This window comes from Pongo abelii, chromosome 2 (genome assembly GCF_028885655.2).
Source record: "Pongo abelii isolate AG06213 chromosome 2, NHGRI_mPonAbe1-v2.0_pri, whole genome shotgun sequence".
NCBI classification, from domain to species: domain Eukaryota; kingdom Metazoa; phylum Chordata; class Mammalia; order Primates; family Hominidae; genus Pongo; species Pongo abelii.
In genome coordinates, this window is record NC_085928.1 from 97,267,857 (window position 1) to 97,292,701 (window position 24,845).

The following is a 24,845-nucleotide window of genomic DNA, read 5'->3' on the forward strand; positions in this document are numbered from 1 at the left end:
GCCATAACTAAGGTCCCTGAGCCCCTGACCAGAACTTAGTACGCTGCCCAGTCATGTCTCACCAGAGGGGGTCTGAGGCAAAGAAGCATGAAGCAGAAAGGCCATTGCCATAGTTTAGTAACCCTTCAAGGCCAAGTTCTGTATTGTTCAGGCTCATGTAACTCTTTGGTTTAGAGGTGGGGGTGGGTAGGGGCTCTCTCTCTTTTGTTCTTTTCCTGGATTTTTCTGTATCATTCCTTAATCAATTTATTAAAGCAACCCTAGCTATATTTAAAAGAAAATTAATCCTTGGACCCATTTTCTTAATGGTTTGTACAAATATTCTTTAATTCATATCACTTCGCTTGCACAGGTTGAAACTCAACTGAAAATAAGATTTTTAATATATAATTCTAATCTATTGAGTCAGTTTCTTCATGGGATAGTACCAGCATGATGGGTGGAGTGAGGTCTGCTGTGGAGAGGTTTGGTGACAAGCTTTGCTTTCTTCTTTACTTTGATGAGAATTGTTTATTCAGTTATGAAAATGGGTACACATTTCTTTTTCTTTTTTCTTTTTTAGAGATAGGGTCTTGCTTTCTTGCCCAGGCTGGCATGCAGTGGTGTGATCTTGGCTCACTGCAACATCTGCCTCTCAGGCTCAAGCGATCCTCCCACCTTAGCCTCCCGAGTAACTGGGACTATGGGCATGCACCACCATGCCTAGCTAATTTTTGTATTTTTTGTAGAGATGGGGTTTCACCATGTTGCCCAGGCTGGTCTTGAACACCTGAGCTCAAGTGATCATCTGCCTTGGCCTCCCAAAGTGCTGGGATTACAGGCATGAGCCACCATGCCGAGCCCATGTTTTTTTTCTTAAAAAAAGAAGAAAAAAAAAGAGGACTGGCAAGACTGTTCCTAATTGAGGTTGTATTTACACATGTCTTAGCCACTTAGCTCATTTATTTCATTTATTCAAAAACATTTAGGGAGAGAGGGCTACTCTGTGCCAGGCATTGCCCTGGTACTGACCACACAGCAGTCAAGGAAACTGACAGCATTCCTCCCTTGTGGAGTTTACATCCCAGTGGTGGAGATGGACAGTAGACAACTAGATCAGTAATAAGATGTGAGGGAGAGTGGCCAGTGTAATGGAGATGAAGCTGGGGAAGGAGATCCAGAGTGATGGGATGGAGGCAGAGCTGGCTTCAGTCAGAGAAGGTCTCTCTGAGGAGATAGCATTGGCGCAGAAACCCAGACAAATGAGGGAGCAGCCTCATGGACAATTGCATGCAACCTCATTCCATGCATATGGGGCCCAAGGTTGTGGTCAAACTCCCCAGTGTGGCCAGTCAACTCTTGAGCACTGGACATGGTCCATCTCACTGCAGAAGGGGAGGGAAAATGAGACAATGTAGGCAGAACTCTCCTCCTGCCCCCCACGTCCTGGCAGGTGGCTGGAGTAAGATCTTGGCATTGTGTGTTCTGATGGTCAACTAGAAGGCTGGTACCTACATTTATAGGGTGAGACCTGAGCAATGTGTTCTGAAACTGCCACCTGGGGAATGAGCATGGGCCTAGGGGTCATTGCTGGAGTTATAATCCTGCACACTGTAAGACTTGCTCCACTGCACCTACCCTGGCAGTGGACTCCTTCCTCTTCAATGTCATTTGATTACCTCACCTCATCACCTAGTGGCACTCACCCAGAGGGCAAGTAATTACTTAGCAGGCTTTGATAGAAACAATAAAGAGATGAAAATGTATAGGATCGGGGATCAGGAGATGCATGCCTCCCACTCTTTCGTTGGTTGATCGATTGATTGATCAATTGATGTCATTTAATACAGTGTAAGGTTCCCGGGGGGCTAAGAGTATGAGATCTGGATTGTGTGACCTTGTGCCAGTAACTTAACCTTTCTGAGTCTTGATTTCTTCATCTGTGATATTGGGGAAGTGTGACAGGGAGGCTTCTTGGAAAAAGTGATATCTAAGAAGATGCAGAAAGGGATGGCTACGAGTCACCCCTGGTGGGGGTGGGGGATGGAAGGGAGGGCATAGCATGTGCAAAGGCCCAGACAAACAGCTGCCAGACTCTCAGATGTTGCAGAATTATTATTGATTACAGCTGTGTGTGTATGTGTGTGTTGGAGTATACTGTAGAGAGGGACCTGACAAAGCAGCCCTCAATAAATGTCAGTTGGTTTGAATGGCTGCACCCTGTGCTACTGGGCTCAGCATCTATATCCTCATACAGTCTCCACAGTCATCCTGTGGTCCTCTCATTATCCCCATCTTCCATACCAAGAAATTGAGGTGTAGAGTTATGAATAACTTGCTCACAACTGTGTTGCTGTATCAGGAGAGCTGGAGGTGAAGAGGGTCTTCCCAGAAGATTTATTTGGGGTACAGCGATGTCAAGAGAGATGGCTGTTTGTAAATATCTCTGACAGGTCTCACTTTGACGCACATCCCCCTGAAATGTCAGCTCTGGGAGGGCAGAGGCTGCTCCTGGCAGAACACCTGGACCCTGGCATGATGCCAGTGCACAGTGGGGTTTGTTGGGATGTTGGGTGGATGACCCAAGGCCTCTGGGTGGCCATGGCACGAGTCTGGAAGAGTCTAGTGCCTTCATTTCCCAGGTGTCTCCTGACTTTTCCAAGGTGGACCCACAAGTCAGGGCAGAACTGGACATGGGGCCCAAGTCAAAAACAGAATTCTCCAGAAAAGGAGGCTGGGGCACTTGGCCAGAGCCAATCCCTGAGGAGCATGCAGCACTCTTGCAACCTGGCTCTGAGTGCACTGTTCCGATTCACCTTCAGCCACACCCCACCACCAATCATCCCCGGGTGCTCAAACAGAGCCAAACCCCACAGTCACCCAGATACTGCGGAGGTTTTCCCATGTTCACATCTTTGCTCCTGCTATTTCCACTACTTGGAAGCTCTTTCACGCTTGTCCACTTTCACAGCTTCCCATGCTGCCCAACTCCAGTGGCTTTCTCTCTCTTTCCTTCCCTTTTGGCTAGAAACATAAATAAGAAATCCTAATTATATTCTTATTGAACATAAATGTAAACATATCAGAAGTTGTAGAGTTAAAAATAATTACAGGTATAATATGCTGAGATATAAAAAAAAAAGTAAAAAATAAAATTCCACCTTCCCCATCCCAGGCTTGCTTCCAGAGAGAATGTTTGTGATCAACTGGGCATAGATTTCTCTTGCTTTTGTTTACTCACACAGGCATGGGTACCTGTGAGTATCTTTGAAAACCAACATAATGGGCTCATTTTGTATGTGTTGCTTACCAACTAATGTTTTTTCTTTTATTTATTTATTTTGAGACGGAGTCTCACTCTATCACCCAGGCTGGAGTGTACTGGCATGGCCTTGGCTCACTGCAACCTCTGCCACCCGGGTTCAAGTGATTCTCCTGCTTCGGCCTCCCGAGTAGCTGGGATTACAGGCACCTGCCACTGCGCCTTGCTAATTTTTGTATTTTTTAGTAGAGATGGGGTTTCACCATCTTGGCCAGGCTGGTCTTGAACTCTTGACCTCGTGATCCACCGGCCTTGGCCTCCTAAACTACTGGGATTACAGGAGTGAGCCACCACGCCTGGCCTGTTTTTATTTATTTTTATTCTTTTTTTTTTTTTTTTTTTTTTTTTTTAGACAGAGTCTTGTTCTGTTGCCCAGGGTGGCATCTCAGCTCACTGCAACCTCTGCCCCCTGGGTTCACGTGATTCTCATGCCTCAGCCTCCCTAGTAGCTGGGACTACAGGCATGTGCCACCACGCCTGGCTAATTTTTTGTATTTTTAGTAGAGACAGGGTTTTGCCATGTTGCCCAGGCTTGTCTTGAACCCCTGAGCTCAAGCAATCCTCCCGCCTTGGCCTCCTGAAGTGCTGGGATTACGGATATGAGCCACCGCACCTGGCCTATTTTTTTTTTTAATTCTTTATTTGGCCTGGACAGTGCTAACAACTAATGTTTTCCCATTTAGTTATGTCCAAGAGTGTTTTCTTTGACCGTATACATTTCTCCTCTCTTTTACCTGCCCTGGCTCTTCCATTCCTCAGGGAAGAATATACAAACTTCTGTGGACATACGGTTTTATTTCTCTTGAGTATATATCTAGCAGTGGAATTGCTGGGTATATGGTAACTCTAACATTTTGAGGAACTGCCAAACTGTTTCCAAAGTGGCTGCACTGTTTTACAATCCCACCAGCAGTGCACGAGGGTTCCAGTTTCTCCACATCCTCATCAACTCTTGTTATTATCCATCTTTTGATTATTGCCATCCTAAGTGGGTATGAAGTGGCATCTCATTGTGACTTTGATTTGCATTTCCCTGATGGCTAATGATGTTGTGCCTTCTTTCATGTGCCTATTGGCCATTTGTGTATCTTCTTTGGAGAAATGTATATTTGGTCTTTTATCCATTTTTAAATTGTATTATATGTCTCTTTATTATTGAGTTGTAAGTGTTCTTTATATATTCGGAATTCAGTTCCTTATCAGCTATGATTTTAAAGTATTTTTTGCCCATTCTGTGGGTTATTTTTTCACTTTCTTGATGGTGTTCTTTGAAGTGCCAAGTTTTAATTTTGGTGAAGTTCAATTTATCTATTTTTCTTGGGTTGCCTGTGCTTTTGGTGTCATACCTAAGAAACCTTTGCCTAATGCAAGGCCATGAAAACTTATGCCTATATGTTCTTTTTTTTTTTTTTTTTTTGAGATGGAGTTTTGCTCTTTCACCCAGGCTGGAGTATAGTGGCATGATTTCGGCTCACTGCAACCTCCACCTTCCGGTTTCAAATGATTCTCCTGCCTCAGCCTCTCAAGTAGCTGGGACTGCAGGTGTGCACCATCACACCTGGCTGATTTTTGTATTTTTAGTAGAGACGGGGTTTCACCATGTTGGCCAGGCTGATCTCAAACTCCTGACCTCATGATCTGCCCACCTTAGCCTCCCAAAGTGCTGGGATTACAGGCGTGAGCCACTGCACCTGGCCATATGCCTATATATTCTTATAAGAGTTTTATAGTTTTAGCTCTTAGATTTAGAACTTTGATCTGTTTTGATTTGATGTTTGTATGTGGTGTGAGGTAGGGGTCTAGCTTCATTTTTTGCATATGGAAATCCTGTTGTCCCAGAACCATGTGTTGAAAAGACTCTTCTTCCCCATTAAATTGTTTTGACACTCTTGTCAAAAATCAATTTACTATAAATGTAAGCATTTATTTCTGCATTCTCAATTCTAGTCCATTCATCTATATGTCTATCCTTATGCCAGTATTGCTGTCTATACTGTCTTGACTACTATAGCTTTGTAGTAAGTTTTGAAATCAGGAAGTATGAATCCTCCAACTTTGTCCTTCTTTTTCTTTTTTCTTTCTTTTTTTTTTTTTTCTGTAACACAGAGTCTTGCTCTGTCACCCAGGCTGAAGTGCAGTAGCACGATCACTGCTCACTGTAGCCTCGACCTCCTGGGCTCAAGCAATCCTCCCACCTCAGCCTTCCAAGTAGCTGGGACTACAGATGTGTGCAACCACACCCAGCTAATTTTTAATTTTTATTTATTTATTTTTTGTAGAAACTGGGTCTGGCTATGTTACCCAGGCTGGTCTCAAACTCCTGGGCTCAAGCAATCCTCCCACCTTGGCCTGCCAAAGTGCTGGGATTATAGGTGTGAGCCACTGTGCCCAGCCTGTCTTTCTTTTTCTAGATTATTTTGGCTATTCTGGATCTCCCTATGAATTTTAGTATCAGCTTGTTAGTTTCTGCAAAAAGGGACCTGAGATTTTGATAGGGGTTGCGTTGACTCTGTAGATCACTTGGGGAGTTTTGCCATCTTAACAATATTAACTGTGGAACCTAAATTCCTTTTTGCTGGTGGCACTGCTCACTCAGCTTCCCTAGTCATTGAGTCTGCTGAGTAGGCACTCTGAGACCCATCCATCAAACTGCACAGACAAAACTCCAGGGATGTAAATGTCTCTTTCCTTTTTGAAGAAAGTAACACAGTATACTGTAGTGTCTAATTTAAGGCTTGGATAAGAGATTTAACTCCTGAATTTGTGAAATGGGAGTGCATCTGGCACCTGGGCACACATATGACAGATCTGGCTTTCCTTCATGCTAAGGATGGGATGGAGATCTCTAAGATACTCCCATAACCCCTTGCTTCATGCCCAGAGAAGTATGGTGGGAACTGGGAGACTCCACAGCCCTGGAGGCACCAGGTGGTGGTAGGAGAATTAAAGCCAGCCTCCATTTTATCTTGTTTTATCTGTTGGGCAAAGGGGTATGATTTCATTTGAGGAAAGAGTTCTGCTACTAAAACAATCTTTGCCCCTCCCCCCCAATTAACTCACATCATAGTCTGAAGAATGGAATAAAAATAAAAAGGGAGTAATATCACATATTAAAAGTTTAGTTTAGGCCAGGCACGGTGGCTGATGCCTGTAATCCCAGCACTTTGGGAGGTTGAAGTGGGAGCGTTGCCTCAGGCTAGGAGTTTGAGACCCGCCTGGGCAGCAAAGCGAGACTCTATTTCTATAAAACAATTAAACATTAGTTGGGTGTGACGGCACATGTCTGTAGTCCCACATACTTGGAAGGCTAAGGTGGGAGGATAGCTTGAGCCCGGTTGTTTGACGCTGCAATGAGCCGTGCTCACACTAATGCACTCCAGCTTGGCGACAGAGCAAGACCCTGTCTCAAAAGAAAAAAAAAGCTTAGTTTACACCCTGACATGTACTTATGTGTTCCAGATGTAATGCTTTGGCACAGCACAAATACATGATTTTATTTTCAAGAAAGAAATAATAAAAAATGGAGTGCCTATATTTGTATCACTTGGAACCTTGTTTTCTAAACTTAAAGAACAACCTGGGAAACTACATTTGAAACTGCAAATCCATTCATACCTCAACTCATCTGGGGTGAGGAGCTCTCATTTTAAACAAACAAGACGTGTGTGTGTGTGTGTGTGTGTGTGTGTGTGTGTGTGTTTGAGAGACAGAGATTAGAGTTATTTATTGCAGTTGTTTCAAAAAAAGCAGTTTAAAAAAGCATGAATTTGGACTGGGTTTTTAGTTTGTTTCTGGGAGAAGAGAAAGTTATATCCAATAGAATATATGTTTTGAGGTCTTCAAAATCTCAGATCTAGGCCAGGCGTTGTGGCTCACGCCTGTAATCCCAGCACTTTCGGAGGCTGAGGCGAGTGGATCACAAGGTCAGGAGTTCAAGACCAACCTGGCCAAGATAGTGAAACCCCGTCTCTACTAAAAATACAAAAATTAGCCAGACGTGGTGGTGGGTGCCTGTAATCCCAGTTACTAGAGAGGCTGAGGCAGAGAATTGCTTGAACCCGGGAGGCAGAGGTTACAGTGAGCCAAGATCGCGTCACAGCACTCCAGCCTGGGTGATAGAGCGAGACTCGGTCTCAGAAGAAAAAAAAAAAAAATCAGATATTTTGCCTTAGCAGATCCCCTTAAGTTGTTGGAACTGGCAGTTCATAGGGATTTTGTTTCCATCCTTTAGTGAGGGGGGTGCGTGCGTGTGTGTGTATATGGAAAGTTAGGGGAAAAACACAATGATATAACCTAACCCCAAAACAAGGAAGCACGTTACACAGTTGAGGTTTGGCGCTTCAGTTCCTGCCCAGTCTCAGAAGGTACAGCTTGGCTGACCTTGTGTGACCTATCTCTATGACACATCTCCCAAGGGGGTGGGGAGGACTGTTTCTCTGCAGCATGGCTTTAGTTTTATAAAAGCCCGGTGCAGTCTTGCAAACTCAAATGGTTTTCTTAACAAATCACTCACATTTCATGTGTTCTAGGCTGGGCAGGGCCTCGCTAATCCTTGGCCAGCTTTGTGAGTCAGAAATTATTTAAATGACTGCCTGAGTCCTTTTGAGGCGAGAGAATTGGCAAGTTAATTTAGGGAGGTGCAGTGACTGTTAAAACAGCCCTGCAGTAAGTGAGTGGCAGCATTGATAAATGTGTTAGAAGCTCTATTTTATTGTGATAATAAATGCTAATGAAGAAAATGAACATATTACCTTTTAGACTGAGGTAAGAATGATGATGTTACCAAATTTTATTAAGCATTTATTATGTGGTGGAGTATGGTGGCTTCTCCCATGTTTTTGACTGTGACCTATTGTAAAACATAGACTGCAACCTGGTAACCTGGTGTGCGTGTGTGCACGCATATCTGAATTATTTGGTGAAACAATAATTACCCTGTGTGTGTCTAGTGTCCTCTGGGCTCAAGTGATCCTCTTGCCTTGGCCTCCAGAGTAACTGGGACTACAGGTGCATGCCACCACACTGGCTAATTTTTTGTTGTTGTTTGTTTGTTTTTGTTTTTTTTTGAGATGGGGTCTTGCTCTGTCGCCCAGGCTGGAGTGCAGTGGCATGATCTCAGCTCACTGCAAGCTCTGCCTCCCAGGTTCACGCCATTCTCCTGCCTCAGCCTTCCGAGTAGCTGGGACCACAGGAGCCCGCCACTTTGCCCGGCTAATTTTTTTGTATTTTTTTTTAGTAGAGACGGGGTTTCACCGTGTTAGCCAAGATGGTCTCGATCTCCTGACCTCATAATCCGCCTGCCTCGGCCTCCCAAAGTGCTGGGATTACAGGCGTGAGCCACCGTGCCCGGTCTCACACCGGATAATTTTTAAAATTTTTTGTAGAGACTGAGTCTCACTGTATTACCCAGGCTGGTCTCAAACTCCTGGCCTCAAGTGATTTTCTGGCCTCAGCCTCCCAGTGTGCTGGGATTACAGGTGTGAGCCACTGCACCCACCCTAAAGTTGCATTTGAAAACAAATATATCTACTATGATGGCTTTGATCAGTATATAGACAAATATTATTATTATTATTATTATTATTATTATTATTTTCAGACAGTCTCGCTGTTGCCCAGGCTGGAGTGCAGTGGTGCAATCTTGGCTCACTATAAGCTCTGCCTCCCGGGTTCACGCCATTCTCCCGCCTCAGCCTCCCGAGTAACTGGGAGTACAGGCGCCCGCCACCACGCCCGGCTAATTTTGTTTTTGTATTTTTAGTAGAGAGAGGGTTTCACCATGTTAGCCAGGATGGTCTCGATCTCCTGACCTTGTGATCTGCCCGCCTTGGCCTCCTAAAGTACTGGGATTACAGGTGTGAGCCACCGCGCCTGGCCGACAAATGTTATTCTTTCTGGGTTGCCATATTTTGTGGTTTTTAAAAAATATATTTTTATTCATTTATCTGGTGACTTGAAATTTCATGCAAGTACAGGTCCTTACAGACAATTTCTATTGGAAAATCACTTATTTGGGGTGTGTATTAGGGTTTGGAGAGAAACAGAACCAACAGGATGTATGTCAATCAATCGCTCATCTATCTGTTGAGAGGTTGATTTTTAGGAACTGGCTCTTGTGATTGTGGAGGCCAGGTGAGTGAAAAATCGGCAAGGTAGGCTGGCAGGCCGGAGACCCAGGGAAGAGTTGCAGTGAGCCCAGAGGCAGTCTGGGTAGAATTCTTCCTGCTCTGGGAGGTCGGTCTTTTTCTATTAAGGCTTATAGCTGATTGGATAAAGCCCACCACATCATGGAGAATAATCGGCTTTACTCTAAGTCCACTGATTTAAATGTTAATCTCATCTAAAAAATACCTTCACAGAAATGTCTAGAATGTTTGACCAAATAGCTGGTTACCATGGTCTAGCCAAGTTGACACATAAAATTAATCATCACAGTGGGTAAGATACTGTTTGAGGTTGTTCAGACGAAAGGAAAAAGGCAAAAGCCTGGGCGCGGTGGCTCACGCCAGTAGTCCCAGCACTTTGGGAGGCCGAGGCAGACGGATCACTTGAGGTCAGGAGTTTGAGACCAGCCTAGCCAACATGGTGAAACCCCGTCTCTACTAAAAATACAAAAATTAAGCCAGGCATTGTGGTGGGTGCCTGCAATCCCAGCTACTTGGGAGGCTGAGGCAGGTGAATCGCTTTAACCTGGGAGGCAGAGGTTGTGGTGAGCCAAGATTGCACCACTGTACCTGGGTGACAGAGTGAGACTCCGTTTCAGAAAAAAAAAGAAACAAAGAAAGGAAAAGTGCAATGGTTGGAAGTGGAAGTGTGCTGTTGGTACAGATAGGAGAACATTTCGGAAGGAATTCCCTCCCCTTTGATTGACTGCAAAATAAGTCCCTCCCTTGTTCTCCTGCAATTACAGGTGGACCAGATGGGTTGGCAGATTGGCAGTGGGGGTGCAGAGTTTCTTGTTCTGATTGAAAGGATTTTTTCTTACATTTTAGGGCTTTTTTTTTTTTTGAGACAGAGTCTCACTATGTTGCCCTCCTGGACTCAAGTGATCCTCCTGCCTCAGCCTCCTGAGTAGCTGGGATTACAGGTGTGAGCTACCGTGCCCAGCTCTTAGATTTAATTTTAAGACTGAAGACCTGAAAGTTCATGGGCCTAAGTAAAAGGTGCCATTTATCTGCTGCAAATTGGTGCATGCTCCGTAGATCTAGCTGTAGGGGGCTGTGTGTGCTAATGCAGCATTTGTGACTCAGCCATAATGAGGATGACGTTGCCTCTCCTTTTCCGCAGGCTACCACATAGCTGTGGTGGATCACTGGCCACAGAAACTATAGGTATCTGGGGCTGCCTGGGTGGGAACTCAGCCTGTTTGAGAACATGGTATTCGGAAGACATTAAACATTTATTATAGCTTTTATTTTATTTTTATTGAGCTATAATTAACATACCACAAAATTGACCCTTTCGAAGTACCCAATCTGTTTTTTAGCACATGCATAAGGTAGTGCAAATATCACCACTAGTTCCAGAATATTCATCATCCTAAAATACAGTTTTTCTTTTGCAAGTAATTTCTTTTTTTTTGTTTTGTGATGGAGTCCTGCTCTGTTGCCTAGGCTGGAGTGCAGTGGCATAATCTCGGCTTACTGCAACCTCTGCCTCCTGGGCTCAAGTGATTCTCCTGCCTCATCCTCCCTAGTAGCTGGGACTACAGGTGCACACCGTCACACCGGGCTAATTTTTGTATTTTTCGTAGAGATAGGGTTTCACCATGTTGGCTAGGCTGGTCTCGAACTCCTGACCTCAAGTTATCTGCCCGCCTCGGCCTTCCGAAATGCTGGGATTACAGGCGTGAGGCGTAAGCCACTGCGCCCGGCCTTTTGCAAGTAATTTCAACATTTAAGAGCATGGCCTACTGGATCGGTCCCATCAGCAAATAAACATGCAGTTATTTCTCCCAACTTAAAAACAACAGAACCCTCTCTCCACCCTACTTCTCCCTACAGCTATGCACCCATTTCTCTTCAGTTTAGAGCAAAACTTTTTGAAAGAATTGTCTGGACTTATTGACTAATTTTTTGCCTTCTATCATGTCTCAAAAAAATTGTGATAAAACACACATAACGTAAAATTTACTGTGTTGACTATTTTTAAGTTTTCAGGTCAGTAGTGTTGCATATACTGATATTGTTGTGCAACCAATCTGCAGAGTTTTTCATCTTGTGACACTGAAACACTGTATCCATTAAACAGTAACTCCCATTCCCCCCTGCCTCTAGTCCCTGGAGACCAGCATTCTACTTTCTGTCTCTGAATTTGACTGTTCTAGATACCTCATATAAGTGGAATCATGCCGTATTTGTCCTTTTGTGACTGGCTTATTTCACTCAGCATAATGTGCTCAAGGTGCACCCATGTTGTAACATGTGTCAGAATTTCCTTCCTTTGGGCTGGGCGTGGTGGCTCACGCCTGTAATCCCAGCACCGAGGAGGCGGACGTTGAGCCCAGGGGTTCAAAACCAGCCTTGGCAACATGGTGATACCCCGTCTACAAAAAATACAGCAATTTGATGGGCGTGGTGGCACGCACCTGTAATCTCAGCTACCTGGGGGCTGAGATGGGAGGATCACTTGAGCCAGGGAAGTTGAGGCTGCAGTGAGCTGTGATCTTGCTGCTGCACCCCAGCCTGGGTAACAGAGGGAAACCCTGTCTCCAAAAAAAGAAAAAAAAAGAAAGAATTTCCTTCTTGGTTTTTGGTTTTCTGTTTTGTTTTTTGAGACGGGGCCTCACTCTGTCACTGATTGCTGCAGTGGCACAATCTCAGCTCACTGCAACCTCTACCCCCCAGGCTCAAGCAATCCTCTGACCTCAGCTTCCGGGGTAGCTGGGACCACAGGCATGCACCACTATGCCCAATTAATTTTTTTGTATTTTTGGTAGAGACAGGGTTTTGCCACGTTGCCCAGGCTGGTCTCGAGCCCCTGAGCTCAGGCAATCCCCCTGCCTGGGCCTCCCAAAGTGCTGGGATTACAGGCGTGAGCCAGCACAGCTGGCATGGAATTTGCCTCCTTTTTAAGGCAGAATATTATTCAATTCTATGCATTTGCCACATTTTGTTCAACCATTCATCTGTCATGGACACTGAGTTGCTTCCACCTTTTGGCTATTGTGAATGATGCTGCTATCCCATTCTCTTTTGAACCCCTCATTTCAGGCAGGCTTGGCTTCCACTCCGCTCTCCCCAGGTATCTCTTACCGAGGTCTCCAGTGAGTGCCTGGTTGCTCATCCCAATGGCCTGTTCTCTGTTGCCATCCTTCCTGACTACCAGCAGTGTTTGATGGAATTGGTCACGTTCTCTTCCTCGAAACCTTGTCTCACCTGGCTTCTAGGATGCCCCACTGTCCTGGTCCTCTTCCCACATCTCTGTTAAGGAGCACCCCAACCTCCTGGTTGCTCAGGCCCGAAGCCTGGGGCGTCATCTTTGACTTTTGTATCTCTCTTCTCTTCACTTGTCAAAAGACCCCACTGTGTATTTTTTCAAAATATACTTGGAGAGTGGCCACTGCTCCCCTCCCGCTCCTACCACCCTCCAGGTCATTCTCCCCTCTCACCTGAATGACTGCGGCCTCCAAGCCTCTGCCTTTACCTCCTTTCAGCTTGTTCTCAACTCGGAGTCAGAGGGAACCTTCTGAAGGGTTGGCTACTTCTCTGCTCAAAGCCCTCAAATAGCTCTCATTTCACTGCAACAAAAGCCAAAGCCTTTAGGGTGGCTGCAAGGCCCCATGTGATCTGGCCGCATTTCCTCTCTGACTCCTCTCTTAGTTTGCCCTTCCCCCTCATAACCCCACTCCAGCCACATCACCTCCATGCTGTTCCCTGCGTGGGCACCTCAGGGCCTTTGCACCTGCTATTCCCACTGCCCAAAATGCACCTCTCCCAGTGTCTGCAGAGCTTGGTCCCTCATTTCCTTCAGCCTTCCCTGGTCATTGTGTCTAAACCGTTACCATCACATCCCAACTTCCCCTCTGCCTTCATTGCTTTTTCTCCTTACACTATCATTATCCAATATAAGGTGCATTTTGCTTATTTATCTTGTCATCTGCCTCCCCCACTAGAACATAAATTCCATGAGGGCAGGGATTTTTCTTCTGTTGTGTTCCCTGTCATGTCCCCAGTGCCTTGCCTGGTACAGACAATAATTTGTTGAACCCGTAAAGAAAAATTTGGTAAACAGATTAAAAGCCATTTGATTCTTCTATTATGATATAATTCTTGCCTATATTTTTCTTACCTGTGAATTATTACATATGTGTATGTATGTGTGTGTGCATGTTTGTTGTGTGTGTGTGTGTGTGTGTGTGTGCATGTGTGTAGACAGAGAAACAGCGAGTCCTGTCATTCCCACCAGATATTCCTGCTTGTTAAACAGCTACATAGTGTTTTGCTGAATGGCTAGAGCAGCTTTATTTAACCTTGTTTTGTTCAGTACTGCTGGGCAGCTTCCAATCTTTTGCTATTGTAGATTACGCAGCATCTGTGCTGGGCACTTGCCCTGCTTCCTTCCCTCTTCTCTGAAAGGCTCCCCCATGCTCCTGAGCCCCCCCATGCTCCTGAGGCAAGCCTGAGCCTGAGTGGGGGCTGTGGTCCTGGCTGGGCCTATCATGGTTCCCCTCCCCTCGGCTGTGGTAGCCAGTCTGGAGCTAGACACAAGCCAGCCTTACCAGGCTGTGGGCTTCCTCAGGGTCATCCTAACTCACTCAGAAGTGGCAGAGAAGGTGCTTGAAGGCACTCACACAGCGCTAGAGCAGTGAGGACAGGCCCAGAGTGTGGAGCTGCGAGGGGAGGGTTGGGCACATTGCCTTTGGATCTAGTCACATGACTGTTTGAGCTGCTCCAGGGACCTTCCTACAAATCCCCCTTCTCACCCGTCTAGATGGAGTTGGATTTCTCACTGCTAGCAGTGAGTCTGGACAGATCCAATCCAGTGGAGCATCCCTGCCCCACTCTCTTTTTTTACTTGATCCTTAGTCCAGAGCAAGGAAAGATGTGGAAACCCTCCCAAAGGCATTTTTTCAGGGCAGAAAATACTTGTAGGCAGAGCAGCACCTTGTTTTTGTCACAACTGGAGAAACAATTTAAATCTGAACCTGTGTGGGTTCAGATGCTGATGCTGCCATCTGAGAAGGAGGACCTCTCTCACCTCAGGTTCTTTGTCTATAAAATGGGGATGAAAATAATTATACCACACCTCAGGACTAAATGAGTTAATAAAAATTCTTAGAGTGGTGAGTAACACAGGATGAGAGAGTGCTCACTGAGAGTTAGCTGTGGTGGCTGCCAGAATCCTAAAAGTGTAACAGGAGTTAAACATAGAGGTACCATATAGTCCAGCAATTCCAAATCTGGGTATATACCCAAAGAAATGAAAGCAGAGACCCAAACAGATACTTGCATTCCCATGTTCCCAGCAGCATTATTCACAATAGCCAAAAGGTAGAAATAATCCAAATGTCTATTGACAGATGAATGGATAAACAAAACGTGGTATGTACATACAATGGAATATTATTTAGCCTTAAAAAGGAAGGAATTTCTGGTTGAGTGAGATGGCTCACACCTGTAATCCTGGCACTTTGGGAGGCCAAGATGGGAGGATCTCTTGAGCCCAGGAGTTTGAGGCTGCAGTGAGTTATGATCGTGCCACTGTACTCCAACCTGGATGACAGGGCCAGACCCCATTGCAAAAAAAAAAAAAAAAAAAAGGAATTTTTGACACATGCTACAACATGACTGAGCCATGAAAGTATTATGCTACATGAGAAAAGTCAGTCACAAAAGGACACTTACAAGGGGTACTTGGAATAGCAAGTTTAGAGAGAGAAGTATTAATACAGTAGGGGCTGGGAGAGGGGCAGGTGCAGGAGGAGTTACCGCTGAATGGGTACACAGTTTCTGTTTAGAATGACAACAAAGTTCTGGAAATGGAGAATGGTAAGAGTTGTACAATATGGTGAATGTCCTAGATGTCACTGAACTGTACACTTAAAAATGGTTAAAGTGGTATGTTTTATATTATATTTTACCACAATAAAAAAGAGCGTAAGAGGAGTTGGACTCTCCTGGACTTTTTCTTTATAGATTGAAGTTAGGTCAAAATGTAGCACGGTGAAAAAACAGGCACAGGCCAAAAGAGAAGTGGTGGTGGTGTGTGCCCGTGTGTGTGTGTGTGTGTGTGTGTGTGTGTGTGTGTGTGGTGGGGGCTGGTAAACTACTCACAAGACACCAGAGGCTCCTTTTGAGGTCTGATACTGCAGGCTGGGATCTGACGCTGCAGGATCAGGAAGAGTGGGGGAGATGAGGGAAAGGTGAGCCTGCACAAAGAATTTTCTCAGTGACTGTGGGCAGGGCAGTCAGGACCCTGGGTCACATGGGCCCAGCCCAGGACCAGAGCCCTTGTGAGTCACAGCTCAACTCCCAGCAAACAAAGGGATATGCCAGGGAGCGGCTGAGCTGTGACTCAGAGGCTGCTGCTGCTGTGAGCTTCCTCTAGGAACCCCATCCCTTCCAGTCCCTGATTCTGGCTCCTACTGTGGGGGTGGGGACAGGTGTACCCACTTCCTGGGCAGGTTCTTGGGAGGGCTCTCCTGCAGAACCTAGAGTTTTTTGCAGATCTTTTTTGAAAACCTGAGTAGCAGCAGCTATACCATTTAAGTGCTTGCTGCATACAGGCCCTGGGCTAAGTTCTTTTTTTTTCTGAGACATAATCTCAGCTCTGTCGCCCAGGCTGGAGTGCCGTGGCACAATCACGGTTCACTGCAGCCTTGACCTCCCAGGCTCAAGAGATCTTCCCACAGGGACTGTAGGTGCATGTCACACACCCAGCTAATTTTAAAATTTTTTATAGAGACAGGGTCTCACTATGTTGCCCAGTCAGCTCTTGAACTCCTAGGCTCAAGTGATCCTCCCGCCTCAGCCTCCCAAAGTGCTGGGATTACAGGTATGAGCCACCATGCCTGGTCCCTCACTTCATCTTTTATTTTTATTTTTATTTTTGAGATAGAGTTTCACTCTTGTTGCCTAGGCTGGAGTGCAATGGCGTGATCTCAGCTGACTACAACCTCTGCTTCCCAGGTTCAAGCAATTCTCCTGCCTCAGCCTCCCGAGTAGCTGGGATTACAGGCATGCGCCACCATGCCTGGCTACTTTTGTATTTTTAGTAGAGACGGGGTTTCTCCATGTTGGTCAAGCTGGTCTCAAACTCCTGACCTTAGGTGATCTGCCTGACTTGGCCTCCCAAAGTTCTGTGATTACAGGCGTGAGCCACCGCGCCCGGCCCCACTTCATCTTTTTAAAGCCTCATTGTCACTCCATCAGGCAGTCATTTCAGTCCTACTTTACAGAAGAGGAAATGGGCTTATGGAGGGAAGCAACTTGCCTGAGGCTGCATGGGTGGGCAGATAGCAGAGCCAGATTTGAACCTGTCACTGATTGAGGAGCCTGGACTTGTAATCATGCTGCTCACCACCCTCCCTCCTCCCACCCCCAACTCATACACACACGGGGAAGAACAGACTCCAAAATGTGACCTATCTTTAGGCCAAGCTTGTCTAACATGTGGCCCAACACAAATTCATAAACTTTTAAAAAACATTATGAGATTTTTTTGCATTTTTTTTTTTTTTTTTTAGTTCATCAGTTATCGTTAGTGTTAGTGTATTTTATGTGTGGCCCAAGACAATTCTTCTTCCAGTGTGTCCCAGAGAAGCCAAAAAATTCGACACCCTTGCTCTGGGCTTAAAGACAAGGCTTAAAATTTTTTCCTTGTGCTTATGAAAAAATTTAGAAAATACAAGTAATGAATATATTTTATAGTAAAAAAGGCATAGTTCAGTATGATTGCATGTCAGCATTTCTTTTTTTATTATTATTATACTTTAAATTTTAAGGTACATGTGCACAACGTGCAGGTTTTTTACATATGTATACATGTGCCATGTTGGTGTGCTGCACCCATTAACTCATCATTTAGCATTAGGTATATCTCCTAATGCTATCCCTCCCCCCTCCCTCCACCCCACAATAGTCCCTGGTGTGTGATGTTCCCCTGTCTGTGACCATGTGTTCTCATTGTTCAATTCCCACCTATGAGTGAGAACATGAGGTGTTTGGTTTTTTGTCCTTGTGATAGTTTGCTGAGAATGATAGTTTTCAGCTTCATCCATGTCCCTACAAAGGACATGAACTCATCATTTTTTATGGCTGCATAGTATTCCGTGGTGTATATGTGCCACATTTTCTTAATCCAGTCTATCATTGTTGGACATTGGGTTGGTTCCAAGTCTTTGCTATTGTGAATAGTGCCACAATAAACATACGTGTGCATGTGTCTTTATAGCAGCATGATTTATAATCCTTTGGGTATATACCCAGTAATGGGATGGCTGGGTCAAATGGTATTTCTAGTTCTAGATCCCTGAGGAATCACCACACTGACTTCCACAAGGGTTGAACTAGTTTACAGTCCCACCAACAGTGTAAAAGTGTTCCTATTTCTCCACATCCTCTCCAGCACCTGTTGTTTCCTGGCATGTCAGCATTTCAGGTTGTTATTTTTATGCACACTTTTGGGAACTTGAAGGGCAGGTGACATCAAACAAACCCATTGGGTATGAGTATCACTCATTTTGCTGGATGCCGAGAGCATCACAGTCTATGACAGTTCTTCTGTCCAATGTATGTAAAACTGTAATGGCATTTTGAAAAGACCAGACTGATTTGGAACAAGTTCTCATAAATGTGAAAATAGAGAAAATAGGTATAATGTAGATTGGCCCTTGAGGGAGCAAGTGGTAATACTAATTTCCAAGGCATTCCTTATTTTTCTGTGTAAAAAGCCACATGTCTTATTTTATGGAAAGAAACTTGTTCTTTCAGGACTTTTAATTGAAAGAGATTGTGGGAAATATGTAACCCTCCCTTTCTTTACAGTCAGCTCTTGCTGAATGTGGCCGTGGCAAGGACACGACTGAAGGGTTAAAGCCCAATCAATATGAGGAAAAGGAAATTCACTTTAGACAATAGTTTTAGTTTCATCTGAAATTTTATCAGAGTTGCTAATTTGGTGGCAAAACTGACTGACTCATTTAGGTGGCCCCTCCTCAACTCTCCCTTGTCTGTCTAGTATGGACAGTAAAATCAGTGAGAGAAGAATTAAGCCCCCCAGTTTGTCTGTTATAGTAGGAGGCAGTCATTCATTCACTTACTCTATATCACTCAAGTATGTATCAAGTGATAGGATGGCTGGAGTTCGCTTCACTGGGTTGAGTGTAGAAGAAATAATATTAGGAATGAGTTGACCACTCAAATTGTATGATGTGTGGCACAGAGGGTACATTATATTCTTTCTATGTTTGTATGTATTTAAACTTTTACATTTTAAAGAGCTTATGTGGGGGTGTGGGTGTGGGTGTGACTTACCTTGGGCCAGGCCCTGTGCTAGGTGCTGAGGAAGCCTTGGTGGCTAAGACCGGCTCAGACTCTACCCTACCAGAGTCAACAGACAAGACTCACTCAGGAAACAGATACTAATCAAATAGTCACATGAATGCAAGTAAAATTATAGTTGGGATAAGTGCTGAGAAATCATGAACAGAAATGCAGAAACCTGGATGGGTGCGGTGGCTCACAGCTAATCCCAGCATTTTGGGAGGCCAAGGCAGGTGGATCACTTGAGGTCAGGAGTTCGAGACCAGCCTGGCCAACATGGCAAAACCCCTCTCTACTAAAAATACAAAAATTAGCCAAGTGAGGTGGTGCGCACCTGTAATCCCAGCTACTCGGGAGGTTGAGGCAGGAGAATCACTTAACTCAGGAGGCAGAGGTTGCAGTGAGCTGATATCGTGCCACTGCACTCCAGCCTGGGCAACAGTGAAACCCCATCTCAAATAATAATAATAATAAAAATTAAAAAATATAGAAACCTGCAGTGTAGACCCCGTTTTACCCAGGATCATAACGGGACTAAGAGTCCTCAGCTGGAGGTACTACCAAGGGGGCAGGTGGAGTGACAGCCTGCTTGTGTTTAGACCTAAAGGAAAAGATGGAAGGGGGCAGGGGTGTGTGTGTGTGTGTGTGTGTGTGTGTGTGTGTGTGTATAGGCCTGCATGGTCAAGGCCAAGAGGAGCCTTTGTGTTTTGTCACCTGCTTGAACCATGGTGGGATAGAAGGATTTCAAGGTGGACCAGTTGACTGAATGCCCTTCAATCCCATAGTCTTTTGTGGTGCATCAACCTCATAGAGGACCTTGTGGTATATGTTCAAGATAACGGAGACCGGGAGTTTGAGACCATGCCCAACATGAGGCAACATAGCTACATCCTGTCTCTACAAAAAACTAAAAAAAAAAAGAAAAAGAAACGATAACCGATTCTGCTTAGAAAAAAATCCACATCTCTTCTTGCCTTAACTAACATGCCCTTTCCACTCCTTGTCATGCCTCCTGGTCTCATGGATGTTCCAGCTATGTCCCAATCCCTTTGCTTGCTCAGCCTCTGAGTCTGCTAGTCCTCCTGTCCAGAACACTTTTGCCCCTTCTCTTAGGGCCAGCTCCCTCCCATATCTAGGTTGGCTCAAACACTACAGGGAGGCTCCCCATGATCACTTTTCCCTGCGTACTTGCTCTGCTTCTATTTTTTTTTTTTTTTTTTGACGGAGTCTTTCTCTGTCACCCAGGCTGGAGTGCAGTGGCACAATCTTGGCTCACTGCAACCTCCGCTTCCCAGGTTCAAGAGATTCTCCTGCCTCAGCCTCCCGAGTAGCTGGAATTACAGGTGCGTGTTATCACACCCGGCTAATTTTTTGTATTTTTAGTAGAGATGGGGTTTCACCATGTTAGCCAGGATGGTCTCAATCTCCTGATCTCGTGATCCGCTCACCTCAGCCTCCCAAAGTGCTGGGATTACAGGTGTGAGCCACCGCACCTGGCCTCTGCTCCCATTTTTTACTGGTCTCTTCTCCAGGCTGTGAGCGTGGTGACAGTAGGGGCTATGTCTGCTCGTATTCTGTGGCCTCCTTAATTCCTAGCCCATAGGGGCACACAGTGCCCAGCAGATCTCACAGCCAGATGCTGTCTTACCTGGTCCCTATTCACATTCCTACTTCATCATTTTGCATTTTAGAAGGATTTTGACACATGTACAGTTGTCAAAATGGACTTATGGAAAGTTATGGAAGCTTTATATAAGGTGGGAGTTTGTGTCCTAAAATTCTCTCAAACAGTAGGGATGTGCACTGGAATTCTGTTGGGCTTCAGGGGCGAGGAGGAATCAGAGGCTTCTGGAGGATACAGATAAAGGATTGGGTGTCAGGGAAGCTGCACCTTCCTCTGGAGGTAGCAGAGATTGGTCTTTTTGTGTGCCTGGTTTGTGGTCACAGCTGACAGGACTTTACGCTAAAATTACATCCTACCTCACTTCTACCTCACACCGTACACAAAAATAATTCAAGATGGATTGAGAACCTAAATATGCAAGGCAAATCAATGGAGTTTCTAGAAGATAATAAAGAAGAATATCTACATGAGATGAGGCTAGGCACAGGTTTCTTAAATAAGTCACAAAAAGCATAAAGGGGCCGGGCAGGGTGGCTCAGGCCTGTAATCCTAGCACTCTGGGAGGCCGAGGCGGGCGGATCACCTGAGGTCAGGAGTTTGAGACCAGCCTGGCCAACATAGTGAAACCCCGTCTCTTCTAAAAATACAAAAATTAGCCAGGCTTGGTGGCGTGCACCTGTAGTCCCAGCTACTCAGGAGGCTGAGGCAGGAGAATCGCTTGAATCTGGGAGGCAGAGGTTGCCGTGAGCTGAGATCACGCCACTGCTCTCCAGTCTGGGCGACAGAGTGAGACTTCGTCTCAAAAAAAAAAAAAAAAAAAAAAAAGCATAAAGAGAAAAGCTTATAAATCATATTTCATTAAAATTAAGAACTCTTCGTCAAGAGACACCATTAAGAGAGGGAAAAGGCAAGCTGTAGTCTGGGAAAAGATATTTAAAATACATATGTTCAACAAAGGATTTACATCCAGAATATATAACGAACTTCTACAAACCAATAGGAAATAGACAACACAGTTGTATTTACAAAAAATTTTTTTTGGCTGGGTGCAGTGGCTCACGCCTGTAATCCCAGCACTTTGGGAGGCCAAGGTGGGCAGATCATGAGGTCAGGAGATTGAGACCATACTGGCCAACATGGTGAAACCCCGCCTCTACTAAAAATACAAAAATTAGCCAGGCATGGTGGCGTGTGCCTATAATCCCAGCTACTCTGGAGGCTGAGGCAGGAGAATCCTTGAACCAGGGAGTCGGAGGTTGCAGTGAGCTGAGATTGTGCCACTGCACTACTGCACTCCAGCCTGGTGACAGAGTGAGACTCCGTCTCAAAAAAAAAAAAAAAAAATTTTTGAGACGGGGTCTCACTCTGTCACCCAGGCTGGAGTGCAGTGGTGTGATCTTGCCTCACTTCAACCTCCACCCTGCTGGGCTCAAGCAATCCTCCCACCTCAACCTCCTGAGTCGCTGGCACCACAGGCAGGCACCACCATGCCCGACTTTTTTTTTTTTTTTTTTTTGTATTTTTTGTAGAGATAGGGTTTCACCATGCTGCCCAGGCTGGTCTTGAACTCCTGGGCTCAAGCGATCCGCCCACCTTGGCCTCCCAAAGTGCTGGGATTACAGGTGTGAGCCACCGTACCCACCTGACAACCCAATTTTAAAAGGATAAAAGACTTGAGCAAGCATATCATCAAAATGAATATCCAAATGACCACAAAAACATTTGGAAAGATGCTTAACCTCAGGAGTCACCAGAGAAATGAAAATTTAAGTACGAGAAGATACTACTGTATACCCACCAGAATGACTAAAATTAAAAAGACTCAAAGTGTTGGGGAAGATATGGTGCAACTGGAACTCACACACACTGCTAGTGGGAGTATGAATTGGTACAACCATTTTGGAAAATCATTTTGATAACATCTACCCAAACTTAACAGATGCCTACCTATGTTGTCGCAATTCCACTTTTATGTATATACCCAAGAGAAGTGAATGCATCTGAGCACCAAAAGACTTGTACACAAATGTTCATAGCCACTTTATCCATAATTACCAAAAGGTGGAAACAATCCAAATGCCCATCAGTGGCCATATGTGTAAGTAAATTTGGTATGTCCATACAATGGGATACACTCAGCAATGAGAAAGAAGGAACCACTGCTGCATGCCACAACGTGGATAAAACTTCTAACACAGTGATGAGTGGAAGAAGCCAGGGACAGGGAGTCCACACTGTATGATTCCATTTATGTACATTTCAGACACAGGCAAATGAATCCATGCCACTAGAAGTCAAGATAGCAGTTACCTTTGGGGTAGGCAATCACCTGGGAAGGAACATAAGGAAGCCTTCTTTCTAGGAGACAGGAACTGTTTTATATGTTTTGATTTGGTTGGTGATCACGTTGGGGTATAAATATCTAAAAATGTTATTGAGTTGTATACTTAAGATTGATGCGTTTTATGGATGTTGCAAACTACTTTATTGGTGTGTATATTGGGGAAACAAAGAACACATGGGAACTTTTCTAGAGCCCTTGGAAGAAGGTTGGGGAGATGAAACAAAGCCAGAGGCAGGGCAGGCTGGAGGGGAAGGTGAGGTGGAGGGCTGGGAAGAGGCAGGTGTTTTTCCTGCCATGGAGCGCCTCCCTGCCCCAGGTGTGGGCAGCGGTGATTGCTCCTGTGTGTCCCTCCCTGCCCTCTCCTACCCACGTGTCCTTTGGCAGTGAGCGCTCACTAACCATCACCCGTCCCTGGCACGATCCTTATCCTAAAGAGAGCAGGCGCTTAAGAGGGAGGGTGGCCTTTCTTAATTCTGGTGCTGTTTAAGGAAGGGGTGCATTTATCTGGTGCTTCCAGAATTTGCACTCCTTGGATTTTCCCATATGGGAACCTGCCTGGCAGGCAGCTTTGCATGAAGCTGAGGATTAAATGGTGGTGGTGGATAGGGTGGAGGGGACCCAGTGAGGAGGGCAAATCTGCTTCTGTTTGCCTGGGCACATCACCTGCACCCACACCCTGGGCTGCTCCCCAACAAATTAAAGCCTGTTTCTCTTGATGGCCTGGGGCAGCCCTGTCAGTCTGCTGGGGCGCATCTCCAAGCTGGATGGGCCATGGTGCCCTGGGGGTGGTTTGTGCTCTAGATGGTCTCTGGCTTTCTGCTTGGGTACTCCTGCTGGGTGTCCTTCTGACAGGAGAAGGATGCACTTCAATTCCAGGCCTGTGTGCTGGCTGCCTTGGGACAGCCCGAGTGCCCTGGCTGTAGATCTAAATGCAAGCATACTGTGAATTTTATTTATTTATGCCTTTGTGTCTTGCCATGTTCCATAAAAGCTTTAAGCCGCTTTATCTAGAGAAGACGAGGAAAGTGTAGGGGTTAAGAATGTAGGTTCGGGCTGACTGGGGTGGCTCACGCCTGTAATCCCAGCACTTTGGGAGGCTGAAGTGGGCAGATCACTTGAGGTCAGGAGTTCGAGACCACCCTGGACAACTTGGTGAAACCCTGTCTCTACTAAAAATACAAAAATTAGTCGGGCATGATGGTGGTTGCCTGTAATCCCAGCTACTCAGGAGGCTGAGGTAGGAGAATCGCTTGAACCCAGGAGGTGGAGGTTGCAGTGAGCCAAGATCACACCACTGCACTCCAGCCTGGGCGACAGAAGGAGACTCCGTCTGAAAAAGAAAAGAATGTAGGCTCTGGAGCCAGAATGCCTGAATTCTCAGGTGTGACATTGGACCAGCTAATATACAGGCACCGCAGGATGTGAGGGTGAGAGGCACAAGAACAATGAGCAGCACGCTGGCTGACGGCCTTGGGCAAGGTGTGCCTCCATTTCTTTATTGGGTGATCAAGAATAAATTAGGGATAAATCTGGACAACATGAGAATAGTAACAGTATCACCCTTTGGGTTGCTGTGTGGCTTTAGTGTGGTAATTACCATAAAGCATTTAGAAGAGTGCCTGGCATACAGTTGATACTCAGTAGATGGTGGTGGTAGTAGCAATGATGAAGGGTACTTTTTTTTTTTGAGGCAGACTCTTACTCTGTCACCCAGGCTAGAGTGCAGTGGTATGATCTTGGCTTACTGCAACCTTGCCTCCCCAGTTCAAGCGATTCTCCTGTCTCAGCCTCCCAAGTAGCTGGGATTACAGGCTCCCGCCACCACACCTGGCTAATTTTTCTATTTTTAGTAGAGACAGGTTTCACCATGTTGGCCAGACTGGTCTCAAACTCCTGACCTCAGGTGATCCACCCGCCTCGGCCTCCCAAAGTGCCAAGATTACAGGCGTGAGCCACTGTGCCTGGCCTGGTGTGCTAGAAAAATGAAGTGCATCAGTGCCTGTGGTGGGCTAGTGAGCCAGTTCGTGCAAAGCACCAAGAGCAGTACCTGCACATATGAGGGCTCAGTAAATGTTCACTGGTGTTATTTTT

General features: G+C 45.5%; 2 protein-coding genes across 7 annotated transcripts in view; one reads left to right on the forward strand and one right to left on the reverse strand.

Annotated features, from left to right (window-relative positions):
* The window catches only part of ARHGEF3 (Rho guanine nucleotide exchange factor 3), a 349,785-nt gene that overhangs the window by 2,952 nt on the left and 321,988 nt on the right, over nucleotides 1-24,845 (forward strand). The gene's annotated exons all lie outside the window — the stretch shown is intronic.
* On the reverse strand, nucleotides 2,080-15,782 carry SPATA12 (spermatogenesis associated 12). Its single transcript, XM_024244845.3, is given in 2 exon segments — nucleotides 2,080-3,003; nucleotides 15,577-15,782. A coding segment is annotated over 1 exon segment (573 nt). The 5' UTR covers nucleotides 2,675-3,003; nucleotides 15,577-15,782; the 3' UTR covers nucleotides 2,080-2,101.